The sequence below is a fragment of the Rutilus rutilus genome (genome assembly GCF_951802725.1).
Source record: "Rutilus rutilus genome assembly, chromosome: 17".
NCBI classification, from domain to species: domain Eukaryota; kingdom Metazoa; phylum Chordata; class Actinopteri; order Cypriniformes; family Leuciscidae; genus Rutilus; species Rutilus rutilus.
The window spans coordinates 5,292,311-5,309,245 of NC_140230.1; the positions used below are offsets into that span (position 1 = coordinate 5,292,311).

At 39.4% G+C, this 16,935-nt stretch overlaps 3 protein-coding genes across 3 annotated transcripts in view; 1 reads left to right on the forward strand and 2 right to left on the reverse strand.

Annotated features, from left to right (window-relative positions):
* Positions 1-3,033, reverse strand: part of tgfb2 (transforming growth factor, beta 2) — a 41,784-nt gene extending 38,751 nt beyond the window's left edge. The window contains exon 1 of the mRNA XM_084435273.1: positions 1,942-3,033. Within this exon, the coding sequence (XP_084291399.1) occupies positions 1,942-2,287 (346 nt within the window). The 5' untranslated portion in view covers positions 2,288-3,033. The remainder of the gene's footprint in view (positions 1-1,941) is intronic.
* Positions 3,034-6,541: 3,508 nt separating this feature from the next.
* Positions 6,542-11,657, reverse strand: rrp15 (ribosomal RNA processing 15 homolog). The gene is made up of 5 exons (XM_084435534.1): positions 11,564-11,657; positions 10,655-10,953; positions 9,765-9,862; positions 9,460-9,646; positions 6,542-6,979 (listed from the first exon to the last, which is right to left on the reverse strand). Exons 1-5 carry the CDS (start codon positions 11,610-11,612, stop codon positions 6,830-6,832), a joined length of 783 nt encoding a protein of 260 aa, XP_084291660.1. The 5' UTR covers positions 11,613-11,657; the 3' UTR covers positions 6,542-6,829.
* A 960-nt stretch (positions 11,658-12,617) lies between these two features.
* LOC311276513 (uncharacterized protein) lies at positions 12,618-15,905 on the forward strand. Its single transcript, XM_084386212.1, has 2 exons — positions 12,618-12,757; positions 14,105-15,905. Exons 1-2 carry the CDS (start codon positions 12,739-12,741, stop codon positions 15,559-15,561), a joined length of 1,476 nt encoding a protein of 491 aa, XP_084242338.1. The 5' UTR covers positions 12,618-12,738; the 3' UTR covers positions 15,562-15,905.
* Positions 15,906-16,935: the final 1,030 nt, after the last annotated feature.

Genomic DNA, 16,935 nt, shown 5'->3' on the forward strand with positions numbered 1-16,935 from the left:
ATTTTCCTTAAGGTTAGCCCCATTATACCCTAATCAACATTTCTGTTTCGCTTCGCTTGAGCTCGTCGCAATGCATTCTGTGATTTCAATACCCAGTAGGGACACATATGATACTGCTTTAAACCTGTCGCAGACAACTCACATCACAAACCAGACGAGCCATTCTGTACTCGCATGCTCAAGTTCAAGGCAGACGTCCAAAACAGTGAATCTAATCACCATACAGGCAAAAGTTCATTTCAAGAATGAACAAAGTGGATTTGATTCATTTGGTGTATTAACAAAAAACAGCTCAAACCATTGAATTCGATTACAAAAAGTGATGCATATTATACTTTATCCAACGGAGCGTGCCTATGATGCCTTCAAATGCTAACTACGAAGGCAGCTCAGGTTTTGGAGCAGAGCCATTGTGATCTAACCCACAATCTAAAAGTGCAGATTGCCAAAGTTCAATTCTAAAATAATCAGCGCCGTTTCTCTGATTGTTGACACGGGATTATTTATATCCTGTAAACTGACTGGGGCTGGCACTGGGCCATCTCTATTCATATTTGGAGTATTTATACAGCAGGCAGAGCCAAGAATAACATTTAATCCAAAATATACCTCGGGGCATTAAATATCTCCTCATTTATTTAGCTTTTTATGCTGTATACTCACATTTGATCCAGGAACTCAAAACAATTACATAATTAATGGTACAATAAGGACATTTAAAAGCATTGATTTGCTTAAATAGGACCGACTTTCAAGACACAGTGGGGTAGTATTTCAGTTCACTGAGAAGCATTATTCAAACGTGGTGTGTGTGTGTGTGTGTGTGTGTGTGTAACGGGCGGGGGTGGGGGGGGGGATGAGGATAACATTCTGGTTGCTAAAAGAGAACATGAAATATCCTTTCAAATGATTGCTCAGCCCAGCTAATTTGCGTAAATAATGTAAAGATGTTGCAGGAGCGTTGACGGTCCTCACTACAGCTGCACAAATATTGATCAGGAGACACCACACTATAGCCTGTGATGTGGTGACTGTGGCTCAGTGGTTAAATCTGCACTGCAACTGAAAGCCTGTGGATTTAAACCCGCATTGCCACTGTGTGCTTGAAAAAGGAGCCTGGTTATTCCAGTGGGACTGAACCTCTAATGTGAACTAAATGACAAACTAGTCATTTAGAATGTAGTCAAGAATCTGGCAATAGTTAGCAAAGTAAAATAATCCCACTTTACATGAGGTTCACGTTAGACAACAATAACAGAGTATAAAGAAGAAAATAAACCATAAACCAGATCTACAAGAGTTATCTATCGATTAGGGGAACGACATGCAGAGCATAAACCTTCTGGTTGTGATAACAATGATAATTTTTAGCACGGAAGGTTACATAGCCATTTAGCTGGTTCTTATATCGAAAGTGATTTATACAGTGGTGCCACTATCTGCGATGCGGGTGGAGGGACCTGTAGATCTGGGGTGCCGGGACAGCCGAAACCACCAGACACAATGTTAAAAGATTGTGGTAACTGAGTAAATGCCAATTTTACATTTTGTAAGCTCTCACACATATTACATTTATACATTTTATCCAAAGCGAAATGATGCTAAAACTCTATAAAATACCAAAAAGACACTAAATTATCCTGTGCATTGTTGGTACTTTGATAGTTAAAAAAGTGCTTTGAGATGATTTGCGTATTACAAACATTGATTGAATAAGACTGTTTACATGTAGGCTATTCCTATTTGCATTCTTTCATTTGGGCTGAGGGAGGGTGGGGGTGGCAGGGAGCCCATCAAGTGTTATTGCACTGGGGCCCATAAGATCCTATTTACACTACTGGACTTACACTCCCAATGAACAGTGATGACGAGGTTTGAACCTACAAGCTTTAAGTCACAAGTTCCCCAACCCCACCCCAGAAACAGGTTTGAAACACTCACTCTCGGCAGGGTAGAAGGGCTGCATGTCTATCTTGTGCACTTCTTTGGCGTAGTACTCCTCCTCGCTGCGCTGTCTCTCGCAGGTGGCCGCGCGCTCGTTGGCTTTCTCCTGAAGCAGGTCCCGTGTGCTGTTATAGATGGCGATGATGTCCCGGGACACCTCCTCGGGCTCGGGGTAGATCTCAGGAGGACTGCTCAGCTTGAGTTTACTGAGGATCTGACCGCGGATGGCCTCGATCCGCTTCTTTTTGAACTGGTTCATGTCCAGAGTGCTGCATGTGGATAAACTGACGGCCACTGTGGCTAAATCCAAGGTCAGAAGAAGACTCAAGACGTACAAGTTCATTTTGTGCTTTTGTTTGTACCAGAAGCGAGTCTGAAAATTCTAATTAATGAATTAAGTCACGCAGAAGCCCAATCATTGCAATAAAATATATTTTGCCAACTTCAAACTTTGCGCGTTTGCGCACTATTATCAATGGCAAACGTCTCTCTCTCTCTCTTTTTATTGTACCTGCAAATCCATCCGACGTGCCAACATGAAATGGTCTGTCAGATCCGTTATATTCTGGTGAGAAACTAAGATCTTCATTCCAAATCACTTCATAGTGAGTGCACAAAAGCACGGGGCACTAAAACAGTTATTGTTTCGGCCATCAAAAGTTTCTGCTTCTCAGAGCTCTGTTGATGCAGTTGTTGATGACAGACGCGTCGCCTGCGGGCTTTTTGCGCGCACTTCCACCGCATCAGAGCGCCGCGAACTCTCTCCAAACCGCCGCGCAATCACGCCTCCCACTCGCCCTCACTCTATGAGAAGATGTGGAGGTCCAGGAAAAGCCTCTGCTCAGTCCGCAAGTCGCATTGCCTCTCCTCTGACGCACAGGTTTGCGCGTTTGGCACCGGCAGATGCTGAAGAAAATAAAGCTGTACCCGTCTCACGCGTCCTAAAGTCGTGGAACAGAAAAGAGTACGGACTGATGGGGTAAATTACTGTAAGAGCAGGTAAAAGCGATTTCCTTTTCAGTTTACGCACGCCTCCATTCCTTCTGGTGGAAAACAACAGTCCCTGTGCCAGCACACACATGCACATCTGAAGGCAGCCGGCTGGAGAGAGAGATTTATATAGGACTGACTTCACCACGTGGTTGTGGTCATCACGGTGAGACCGGGAGATTCGTCAGCGCGCGGGTTTACCGAGCACTTCAGTGTAAATATCTCAGCGTGTCATTTCGCTTCAGCACTGCGGCCAGGTCCTAACGCCCACGGGCTGGGTAGGCTACTTTAGCTCTGGCAAAAGCAGACAGGGGGGCTGGCCTCCCTAATTTGAACCTTCCCAATAGAAAGTCAAAGCAAACCAAAAAAATATAGCATGAAAAATATGTCGAGAAGCCAAAGTGGCACAGGCTATTTCAGCTGCGTAAAAACGCTCGTGTAACCAGTTATCAGTTGTTTACAGTACAAAATCATGGTAACAGGGTTGATTTATTTATTTATTTTTTAAACAACAAAATGATCATTCATATTTCACTGTCTTCATGTAGGATATCCATCATCAGGCAAACAGCATTAAGGGTTCAGGCATAAAATATTGACTTTATTATTCTGCAGTGTGGTGCAGTTTATATTTATAGCCTTTATAAATTCAATGAAATGAGACAGAGAAGTCTTAGTATAAAACCACCCATCTAATCTGAACTGTTATCTTGCTTCATTATGTATGGTCCAAAAAAAAAAAAAAAAAAAAATTGCAAATAGTAGCTTATGTTATTACTACTGTTATGACACAGGCAACTGATAAGGAATGAGAAAGCAGGCCCAGCTGTTACATCAGTGCATAAACATCTAGCTGATAACCCATTTTGGGGAGGTTGGATCACAGGGCAGAGGCAGATTCTCTGTGTGGAACAAGTAACGGCAGGCTCCCTCAAAGCACCTGCTTGATTTACTCTCCCATTCCTTGAGCTTATGCTTAAAAAAAATCATCATTTGCCAAAGCCTTTTGTACCCGGCCCACACTCCAGTAATCTATCAGGAATGACAGGCCTTCAGAACCCCACCGACAGCCCTACCAACTGCTGTAAACCAGATGTTATCACTAAATCAGTACCAACAAAGACAGATGTAAGACCGAGGGAGAAAAAGGTTAAGGATGTTAAGGAATAAGCCAAATCATATTAAGTGTAGAAAATTGCACAATTTGTTTCTTCTGCATGGTCCACGTGATATTTCTCACAATCACTTGCTTTGACTCAAGCAAGCCGATGAAATGAGGAAGAGGTTTTGTGATACAGGCAATTGGCGACTATGAAAAGATGAGTAAGGGAGCAACAGAGGAGCTTGACCCTTTCTAGGGCGCTCTGTCAACATGCCCTGGAGAGGGCGGGCATTCCTGAGTGGCAGGTCACAGTGTTGTCGTGACAAATGGGCCATTTACGTTGGCCAAAATGAAGTGCTCCTCTGAGGGTGATAGCGTACCCTCTCAGACACTGGGTAAATATATCTCAACTGGGTGTGTACACATAGCTGGACTGAGAGAGATAAAGAAAAGAACGTCTAGAATCAGCACAACTGTCATTCCGGCAAGACTGCACCCTTAAAGGTCAAAGGTCAACTCCTGGCAATCCTCCAATCAGAGAGGCCAACAGTGCACAGGGCCTGTTTTATTACATCCTACAATCCTAATGAGCTGAAGAGAATAGAATACACCATATGGCCCATATCATGATGGAAAGTATGCATTCATTAGGAGTTCAGATTGCATGTACAGAACCGGCTTCTCATAGAGGTCAGAGAGTCAAACCAGCGGATGAGCACTGAACTACTTTGACAGCAGCGCCTCCCTGTGGTCAACTAAAGCATCACTAAAGCCAATGGTGTCCAACCTTACTTCTGAAGGGCCACTATCCAGCTGCAAACCTAATCAAACTCTTGAACCAGCTAATCAAGATCTTCAGGACTACTAGAAGCTTCTAGGCTGGTGTGCTGGGGAAAGATGGCACTGAATGTGCAGAACATAGACCCTTCATAAGCAGAATTAAACCCCCTGACTAAGGTCACAGTGATACAAGAAGTATTTGTGAGATGTGATGAACTACATATTTCACACCTAATGTAACAATCAGATTTAAAGTACCTAAATTAGGATTATTCTGCTCCTGGAGGTCCACTGTCCTGCAGAGCTTAGCTCCAACCCTTATTAAACACACCTGAACCAAAGTAATCAAGGTCTTCTGGACCTTTACTAGAAACTTCAGGTGCTTCTCAATACTCACATTGATGGCTCCCTTGTTTCCTCCCTCCTCCAGCTCGTGATCCGGAAACTGGTCGAACTTGAAGGACATCTCAATGCTCTAATTGCACCGCGAGGAGGCCAGGAATGAGGAGCGAGGAAGATTCCTGAGGAGTCATGAGTGAGGATACACAGGTGTATCCTTCCTTCGCATCCTAAGGGGGAGGAGTTTAGACACGAGGAGCGAGAGAGGTTTAGAAGTGAGGGAATGAAACAAGGATGCACAAATAAGAAATACCAGTCAGGTGTGTTGGGTAAAGTTGGAGCTAAACTCTCCAATACGTTTGGCCTCCACGTCCAAGATTGGACATCTGTTTAACGGTCTATGAACTTAACTTTGCCCAACAACATGGGGTGCTTTTCAATTCTCAAATTGATGCGTCCTTGATTACTTGCTCCTCCGTCCTCCAGCCTGTGACCAACAAACGGATCAAAATTACCAATCTTGAAGAACATCTCGATTCTCTAATTGCACTGCAAAGAGTGAGGAAGCTTCCAAATGAGCAATGAGTGAAGATACACAGGTGTGTCCAATGCATGTATAAATTCTCCTCCCTTCACATCTGTCACAATCATTTTAACTTTAAAATTGTAACTATTTTACCTCTTCAGTTTAAATAAACAATACATCTCACATATTTCAAAAGGGCATCTTGCTTTATTATTATGAATTTCTTAAATAACCAAACTTTTACAGATCCCTTAAGCACAGCTGATGACGCTTTTAAGTGACATTTGCATGATCAAGAATATTCCAAAATACAAATAAGATTTCCTTTGATTCCTCATTTTCTTTTCTTGCACCCTACGAGGGGTGGAGACGAGACGGGAGAAAGCTAGGAAAGGAAATGAGGATGCACAATAAGAAAAGCACCCATGGTTTCTGTTGTTAAGGGCTCAGCATTAAATTAAACTATGCAGTACTTAGCTAGGCCAATAATGGACAAGTTGCATGTCATCTCACCCTCAAACCAAGAACAAAACCGCACAGCGTTAAAGAGAATCCCTTGTTCGCTAGCAGCAAGGATAAACATGGTTGTGCTGAACAACATGTTATGTGCAAGTGAGTTCTTGCCTGTCGAAAGCATGGAAATGTTACTTTAGAATGCAGTATCTTACACATTTTTACCAAAATAAGGCAAAAAGAACATGACATTATAAACACTTAATAAAGTTTAAAAAAATCTTACATTTTAAATTTGCAGTATTTGGATTGGTCTAATATTTTGAAACTAACAGCCATGATTCTCCGTACTGCTCACTTTATCTGCAACATGATATATACTGCACCAATATAAAAAACAACAGAACTCATGACAGAAATGATTTATTAGCAAAAAAACAACACTGATATAAATGACTATATACAGAAATAGAGTGCTGAAGTTTGGCTAAACCTGCAGCACTCATCAATGCACTCAGAAAAAGACCCAGCTTTACTAGGAGATCAGGGCAACATCACAGATGAGTGTCTGTCCCTAACTCCAGTATCATTAATCCACCCACTGAGAACTCTGGGTAACGTCGAGTCTTCTCTCTCTGTGCGCAGGGTCTGGAAATAGACTTGTATATATGTATGCACTACACGATGCACACGGATCAGTCCGATTCACTGCTGTAGTCTTCAGAAGGCTCATGTCTGTCCTCTTCATCACTCTCTTTATCCCAGTCCTTCATGGATGCGCCCATCATGAAATCGTCCTTTAACACGCTCCAGGATGGATTCTCCACCTTCACCTCTGCAGGCCGCTACGATCAATCAAGAGAACAAGTTAGAAGAATCAGTCTCATAAATCACACACATGAATGAATTCAAAAAGCAGTGCCAGCAAGTGGACACAATGAGTGAAATTGAAGTCCCAAGTGGAGAAAATCAAGCTTTTAATGTTGTTTATATGTCTATGTGGTGTTTTTAATAAGCTTTAAGACAAACCATGTGTAAATTCATAAGTCGACACCATTGCTGAGTATTTTCTTCTTAAAACTGCAGTGAACCAAAGACAGTCTCAAAAACACGCTTTGAAATCGCTGGTGTTTCTGACGTCAAAACTACCTTGTAACCAATCAGATCAACGTGTGATCGTCAACGAGTGGATGTCTGAGCTGAGTGAGTGAGTGGAGGCGGGGCTCATTTGCATATTCATAGAACCGCGTATACTATATGAGGCAAGGGTGCAGAGTTACATTAAAGCTATTTTAAGGCATTAAGAATTTGTTTTAAGAAAAAAAAAAAACATTTAAATATAGTTTTGGTGATCAAAAATGAGTTAAGGGATACAATTATTGACTACAGGGTAACTTGGATGTCCTGATCAAGTTTTTTATGCCCCCGATTTGATCTGAGTCACTGAATATAGAGTGTCTGCCGATGGCGAGTCCCGATACTTGTATTTTCCTAGTGCTTGATGCTCACTTCAAGTTCATTAGAAGATCAGACAGTCGAACTGCAGATATAAATAAACAATACATAAAAGACTTTCAAGTGTTTTGCTACAAAAGTGCGCATCAAATATGCAAAACATGGAAGCTCGAACATGCATGACGTTCTCGAGCATCACGCACACACATTTGAGCTTCTTTTGATGGCCGTTAGCAAACCCACTTGAAGGTGCATAACGCCACCTACTGCATGACACCTGACATTAAAATAAAGATCGGGCTCAGGATAGCGGATACCGATCAGTAAAAAAAAAAAAAAAAAAAAAACGTAATCGGCCCCTGATACCGATCCTTGAGATCAGCTCGGGACATCCTTAAAAAGAACAATGCATTTCTTGACTTCAATGTCTACATGCTGCTCACAACTCATTCTACATAACCTTAAATATTCAGTAATATTGAGAACAAGTAAAAAAATAATTAAATGCCAAAGACTGCGATTAAAGGGCATGTTGCAGGATAGAGTACCCAGTAAGCCAATGTATAGAAAAATAATGTAGGAACTAGATTTAAATATAAACATATACTTCTGGTGTTGTTTTTGTGAGAAAATTTTACTTCCGCATTTGAAAACCGCCGTACCGGAAGTGACGTAACGGGAGGGAGAGCGGTCAAAGTAAACAATAGGAAAGCAATGGATTGCAATGACAGCTCGGAAGCTGAGGAAATTGTAGCCTAAATGTTTACTCGTATGATATATATATATAATTCATATAATTGATATATATGATGATATCATATAATTATGAGCCTGATATGAAGCCAAGTGAGCAGGACAGGCCAGGATTAGACAGAACAACGGTGAGTTGTGGTGGGAGGAGAACAGGGCGAGAGAACAGTGTTAGCTTATAGATTATAATCATTCCGTCTATAGTGAATGCTACACACTACCGCGTTATTCAAAGCAGAAGCAGAAGTGAAGTCCCGTCTCTTACCCGGCACAAAACGTAGTTCATTACAGGCACGGAAGATCGCACCATCCTTTTCCTTGACAGGCCATAATTAACAATCATTTACCATGACGATGATTAATTGAAATACAATAAGCACCGAAACACACTGAATCATGACCGCTCCAACTGAATACCAACCTACTCCACACTGAGCGAACGCAGAGCCGGCGAACGACTCCCTCTGGTGACATCATATGATGCGATGGTTTTCAACACGTCAAGGAAACTGTCACGTTTTCTATTAAATTTTAGCCCTTATGTCTTGCAAAACTATTTTTAATCCTGCATTTACTTTTCATATGGTATTTTCACACAAGGTTATATTAATTTTGAAAAAAGAAAAAAAACCTGCAACATGCCCTTTAAGGACATGATCTGTGAAGATCTTCGAGACACCTTTTGACCAAAGGAGCAAAAAAATTGTTTTGTGGCAGTGGTTAATAATTTGACTACCGTAAATCTACACTGAATACAATGCTGTTATTATATAAAATTAACATAAAAATGGCATTCACAACTGATTTTACTTCCGTCATGTGTATTGCTGAATGGAAAAGAATTTTTATTTTTATTAGTTTGAGGTTGTTGTTTTTTTTTTATAAAACATTTTACATTTATCTTGAATTTAGTACTTCAACTTAATCTTATTTCAGTTAAAAACATAATATCTATTTTTTCATCTAATATTTATATTTTAATTCAATTGATTTTGTTTTAGTTTACAATAACAGCACTGGTAAATAGAGTACATTTTGACCATGTTGACTTGAAGCAAGGAAAATGTGCCATGTAAAAGAGGAAAGAGAGAGAGCAAGTGTATGGGGAAAGTAATCTCACCACTTTCTCCTTCTTCATGGTCGACGCGTGAGCCACATCTGCTCCTCGGAGTACATCAATGAAGTCCTTCTTGGACACGGTGGACAGAACTTTGGATTTCTTTCTCTCTGAACCCCCAACTTCCTTCATCTTTTCATCCACATTCTTCTGATGTTTCTTCAGCGCATTGAACAACTGCACCACACCTCTAAAGGCATCACACAAAGAAACAATGAACTACATTAAACTGAAAATAGCACAAGAGGTCATAAATTGCTTGGCTAATCACAATAGTGTTGGTAGATGGGAACTGAACGAGGTTTCACCTGGTAGCAACTCTTTGTAGGTTCCTCTCATGCTCTCGGTCTCGGACCACATCAGGCTTCTCTCGGCACATATTCTCCCATGTTCGTTTCTTATCAATCTGTACATTATACATGTATAAAAAACATGTTTTGAGGTTATGTGCCTTTTTAAAACTTATCCAATGCAATGAAGAAAACTGGTGTTTTTCAGCCTTTTTAAATTTTACTTCAAATGTTTAGAAGTTCATACTGAGCATTTGCTCCAAGATAAATTAATGAAACTAATACATTTCCATAAATTTATTTTGAAATTTATGGTACTAGTGATTAGCAGTTTTGTACACTTAATTTACTTATTTCACTTGACTGTGTTAAAGGGATAGTTCACCCAAAAATGAAATTTTTGTCATTACTCACTCAGTTGTTCCAAACCTGTATGAGTTTTTTCTTCTGTTGAACACAAAAGATATTCTGAAGAATGTTGGTAATCATACAGTTGACGGTAGCCACTGATTTCCACAGTAGGAACAAAACACTATGGAAGTCAATGGGTGACGTCAACTGTTTGATTACCAGCATTCTTCAAAATATCTTTTGTGTTCAACAGAAGAAAAAACTTGTACAGGTTTGGAACAACTTGAGAGTGAGTGATGACAATTTTCATTTTTGGGTGAACTATCCCTTTAAGCATTTGGCTAAATGTAACATTTCTTTACCAAAAAATAAAAAGCAGATAAAAATGCTTTGCAATGTCACGGTTCATTGCAGCCCTTGATAGCTTAATATGAAATAAAATGTGACCCCTGTCTAGATTTGAAAAAATTGCAGTTCACAATTTTTTTTAAATTCATGTGAGATTTGGTAAAGTCCAGTTTTGCCAAAGGTCAAATTATACTAAATGTTAAGTTCACCTGTTTCTTTTTTTCAAGACGCTCTTTCTTCTCCTTCTCCTTGATCTTGTCCAGCTCCTTGTTCTTCAGGAGGATGCTGGGTTTGCTGTCTGGCGTCTTTTTCCCCAGGATTTTGGCCATGGCCTCGGCCCATCCAGCGTTGGGATTTTCCTCAGCATCATTCTGTTCTTCTTCACTCTTTCCATCCTGATCACCGCTGTCTTCTACATCACTTTCCCCATCGGATCCCTCCTGATCACTTCTTGGTCCACTCTCTCCATCATTACTGATGCTGTCATCAGAAACTCCATACTCTTCATCTGAACATCCAGATCACAGAAAGAAAGAAAAATAAATTCAATGCAACATCAATTTCATACATAGTTACGGCATCGCAGTTTATGTTCAAGCAGTTTCTGCTTAATTTTAAAATTTACCAAATGTTAGACACAAGAAGTGAAATGTTAATCACAAATGACTGAATCTTCAGAATCTCTTGATCAAAAGGCTTAAATGCTTGAAATTTGTTATATAATTCAAATATATGAACTGCATGTTAACAGCATCTCAGGATGCACCCTATGAAGTTAGTTGAGAGAATTTGCAGTCACGTTGTATGTACGTAAAGTTAGAATGACCCTAAACTGTGTAATTCTAGCCAGTTTAAATGTAATCCATTGAGATAAAAAAAACAAACCTTTTTTAGCAAAGACAAGTCAGCTGTCCAACATGTCACTAAATATTGCAAAGAGGATGACTGTATTCTAAATACTGTACAATCTACTGTAAACGAGTTTGAATCACTCCTTTCTGAGTTCCAGCTTGAGTCAAGAACGGTCGTTTGATTAACGATTAATAATACGTAACCTAGGAAAAGGACATGCTATGTGTGCTACATTATGATTTGACTGTAAAAGTACAATTTCTCACCATTTCCATCTTCAACAACGACATGTGGCTTCTTCACGAGCGTCGCCATCTTTACTAATATTTACGAGTACTCTCTAAACAGTCCGTGTGAAACAAGAGCCGCTCAGGAAAGGTTCCGCATCTATTTAGTTTTGACGTTTTCTTCGTGTAACGTTATCCCTGTCACGATCATTGCAAAACATGACAGAACATCACACACCCCCAATAAAAACAAAAACAAAGGCGACGTTGCAAAGAAAAAAGATAGTTAGATAAAATTAGGACTCCTGAGAGGAAACCAAAGGAAGCCCATACACAAACATTCATCAAGGACACACTGGTAACTTTATTGTATGGGGAATTTCCATAGACATATTAATTACTGTACAAACTGTATATTCTACCACCTTACACTACCCCTAAACCTACCCATCTGCATTTTTACATTTTCAAAAAAATCAATTAGTATTTATAAGCTTTTTTTCCTCATGGGGACCAAACAAATCTCCCCACAAGGACAAGGATTTTGGTTATTGCCATCTTTTTGTCCCCAAAATGTAGGGTTTACTTGGCCACACACACACACACACACACACGCACACACACACACACACACACACACACACACACACACACACACACACACACACACACACACACACACACACACACACACACAACATGCTGAGGACCCCACCATGTGATAAAAACAAACACACACACACACACACACACACACACACACACACACACACACACACACACACACACACACACACACACACACACACGTGTTTTATAGGAACTTTCCATAGACACAATGGCTTACTGAACAAACTGTATATTCTCCCCAATTTACCCATTACAATACGCTATCTGCAATTTTACATATCGTTAGCCTCATAGCATAATTGCCTAAGTAATATTTAAAAAAAACTTAGGCAATTATGCTATGAGGCTTCAAAATAATAATAATAATAATTTAATATGAGTTTTTTCTCTCTCTCTTCTCATGGGGACCAAAAAAAAAGTCCCCACAAGGTCAAAAATGACTGGTATTACCACACACACACACACATACAGAGCTGTCAGCAAAGGAGCTGCTGTCTCAGCTGCACTGAAGGAAAGGAGAGAGCCGGGGCGAGTGATATCTACACACTCAAGCGGAAGGACTTTACCTGTTTGCCCGAATCACCATGGTGCCATCACAGCAGAGTAAGACAAAACCCGATTAACATTTAACAATGGTGAAAATAAACTTGAAGGTCAGAGATGTTATTGAAGACTTTGATAAGGTATGGCAGGTTGGATAAATTACATATAATAATATCTGCAGTGTTGTTTTACCTTACCATTGTTCAATTCTGAAATAGATATTTGGGTAGTTAACATGGAATATTTTTAGAAAGCTGAAATGTCCTCTGGTGTAATATGCTAAATTCCATCTAAAACTACTTTTGTGTACCATCTTGTTAATTCTTAGATATTTATTATGCATGTATTTGTTATAAAACGGCATATTAATTGAGAATACATGGTCTAATATCTAAATATTTACAAAAAATCTTAAAATAAAAAAAATAATGGACATGTTACAGTATGTGTCAGATACCCTTCTACAGGTATAGAACATATTAGGTATAAAAGACGGCCATTTAAAAAATAAATTTATTGTTTTGTGCAATTCTGATTTACAAACATTTAATCTAAACTGACAATCACTGACAATGACTTGACAATTCTGTATAATGAATGTCACATAATTAAAGTGTGAATAAAGTGTATTTAAAGTGCAGTGGACAAATGGTTGGAAAAGTATACAAGGAGATATTGTTACTTCAGTATTAAGGAAAACAGTTTTGTTGACTGAAGTTAAAACCTATGTTGTCATATTCATATTTAACTACAACCTGCATGTTGACACAATACCCACACCATCATGTTGTATGGCACCTGGTTAAACTGGCTCGACATGTTTCAGTCAACACTCTTTCCTCTAGAAAATATATTCAAAAAAAGTAACTTTTGAACTAACATTTCATTTAGCTGATAAAATTTTATTTAATACAAAAACTTAGTCACCAGATAATTCACCCTTTCTATTTTCTTCTTAATCTAAATGTCATAACTGGATCTTCCAGTGAAATATCACACTTCTCTCTGGTGATGTATGCAGGACTTCTCCAATCATTTAACCCCGCCCCTTTCTTATCAACTGCAAGCTTACATTCAGATCTGCCTCCAGCCAATAAACAACCAATGGATATAACCAAGCCCCGCTTGCATTTTCTTTTGTGAATCACAATCTCGGATGTACATCACAATATGGTGGAAAAAAAATATGTCATTTCATTGTGCCTTTAAGGGGTGGAACCAAGTTTAAAAATGGGACAAGAAGCAGAGGAATTTGGTTTTTGGTCCAAAAAAATGCTGTGATTATTCCATTTAGTGACACAACTTTAGATTTTTGAAAAAAAAAAACAAAAAAAAAAAACATTAATGTTTTCTGTTATTGACTTTATGTTAATAACTTGTAACAGCTGGCACTTCACTTTTTTCCAGAGACAACGAGCCCATTAATGGAGTATGCAATTAGCTTTGTGCTTGGATCAGTGGCTGGAAGTACGCTGGGAGCCATGGAGGTGCCAGTGAATCAGATTATGACCGGGATCATCTCAGGAACCCATCTGAAACCCGTCGTATCTGGCATTAAGAGTGTTGGGGCTCTGGGACTGGGCTCGCTTCTAGGAACTACAGCGCTCATCACATCAATGACAGCGGTGGTGACGGGGGTCGTCGGAGCCGCTTCTGTGGCCTTGTTTCTTTTAAGAGTGAGGAAGAGTGAGGGATGGGCATCCGCAGGACTGGCCGCGGGCATCGCCACAACCTCAAGCGGGGCAACACTAGGGGCCGTCATTGAAAAACTGAGCATGAGCTACGGGATGGTCAGCCTGCTTTGGGCATTTGGGATTTTCACAGTCTTAAAACTATTCATGTACGTCCTGGTGAAGTTTACATGCACGGAATGGGAATTCTGTGGAATATTTACTGAACTTAACAGGAAAGAACAAGCAAAACTATTTGCTATGGAAGTCGATCTAAGACAGCGGGCAGCAATGGAAATGGAACAGCGGATCATTGCCAGCAAGATGGAGGAACTGAAAGAGGAAGATCTAGAGGCTTGGAAGGCCCAACAAAGAGAAAGAGTAGAAATTAAGAGACAGCAAAGGAAGGGCGTTGAACTGGAAATGCAGAAAAGGACTTCTCGACAACGGCTGCTCAAAGCGGTGGACAAATACATGGAGTTTCTTGCATTCTCTGGCATTCCGATGACCGTGACTGCATTCGTGACCGCTGGCTTTGGCATCTTTGGGTTTGGAGATTACAGATTTGTTTTTGTCATCCTGTTAGTGTTGGTGTTGAGCATGTCGTTTTGGCTCATGAGGTCACGGCGTATGAGCTTTTGGATGTTTACGGGATGCATGGCAATGTTTGCCACATTTGCCATTGCTGTGCTGACTGTTCATGCCGGACAGGAGGTGGCAGGCATGTCTGTAAAAATGCGAAGGGCAGGACTAAACATAAGCAGGGAGAACATTAGCATCTGGATGACACACACATCCTCCGTACAGGCAGTTTCTGCAGGATTCTTCGTGTCAGAAGTGTGTCAGGTTGGTTTAGGTGCAACAGTCGGTGGTCCGATGGCACGAGAGGCTGGAGGAAAGGTGATAGTGTGGGCGTCTGTAGTTGCAGTGGGTGTTTTGATGATAGTTGAAGCGTTGGCGCTGATGCTGGGAGTAGGTGGTACGGCGGGGGCTTTGTGCGGGGCGGCTGGAGCGGCTGGTGTGTCCATGGGAGGAGCTGCAGCTTTAGCTGTGAAATCATCCTCATGGGGAGGAACAATAGCAACCACTGCTGGGATGATCTTTGGCCTTTTGGTGTTTGGAAAGTGGGACATTGTTAAAATAGGGGTTCAGGTGTGTGTGGCATACATTTTTGCCATGACAAATCTTTTTTGAAATGCCATGATACTAATGGAATGGCAAGATTCAGCCTCTATGGACTATATAACAGTGGATGTAGTGCTTCATATGATAATTAATAGTTTATACTTTTTTTTTCATGTTGTGTTACAAATATATTTTTGTTGTGAGATCATGATTTTTATAAAGTAAATGTAAGAATAACTTTGATATTGTTAGTAATATTTCAAGATGAACATTCACTGTACTGTAGCAGCGTTTACTTGATTATCCATACATCATGTTCAGAAAAATCATGTTAAAATGTGTGTATGCGATATGATTCATCTCTCAATCAACATTGTATTGTATTGCATTATTAAAACTACAGTTTTCATCATAAAACTAAGCATTTATATCATCTAACTAAGACATAATATTGGCTGATATAGAGTGACAACTGATATTCATGTGCATTTACTGTTATAAAAATCTCATTGATTTACATTAAAAGCATCAAAATTTTATTTTACTTTTTGGTCATATAAATACCAGAAACTGCACCAAAGTGCAAATTTTTGGCTTCTTGATTAAAAGTGAGGTTTTTAAGCTCCATATTCTATTTATATTATACTATATGTGGGCAATTTCTTTTTTTTTTTTTTTTTTGTCTGAAAGCCCAATAAACTATTCCAACATATTATTATATATTGTAATTATTGTATATGTCAGACTTTACCAGGTTTAAAAACAAGACCATTTCCCTGATAGGTAAACATGTTTTAGATATTAAGACTTTTCAGAGAATATATATCGAACAGTACTGTAATTTCACCTGTACAAAAAAACAAAACAAAACATAAAAACATAAAGGTAATAACTACACCTAACAAAATGAACTAAATTAAAATCAAACAATTGAACAATAATGTAGCATGTAATGCATTTTTTAACTGGTTTTAATGATTTAGCCCAGTTCATAAAAGGCTGTTTACTTACCACATGAGTGTCTTGGAGTATTTTGTCTACATAATAATATACTGTAGTATGGTGACAAGTGTCAAATATTAAAATGTCAGAATCTAGTTTCCCGGTGCCAGTGATAAATTCTCCGAATGCAATATATTTTTTATTATTATTGATTTTTGGCTGAAGAACAAGAGAAAAACAACCTGAGCCTTTTTTCAGAATTTTTCACATTACTTCATACTCTTCTTATGATATCAAGTCAAGTCAAGTCACCTTCATTTATATAGCGCTTTTAACAATATATCACATAAACAGTAACTCTAATTTTGACGTTCTTTCTACAACCTTTCTGGTAATATAATGTAATGATCATGGCTAACACATGTCAATCAATCCATCTGGCATTGTTATTTGACATATTAACCCAGTCTTCAGAAGTTGAGTAGTAAACCAGAAATTAGA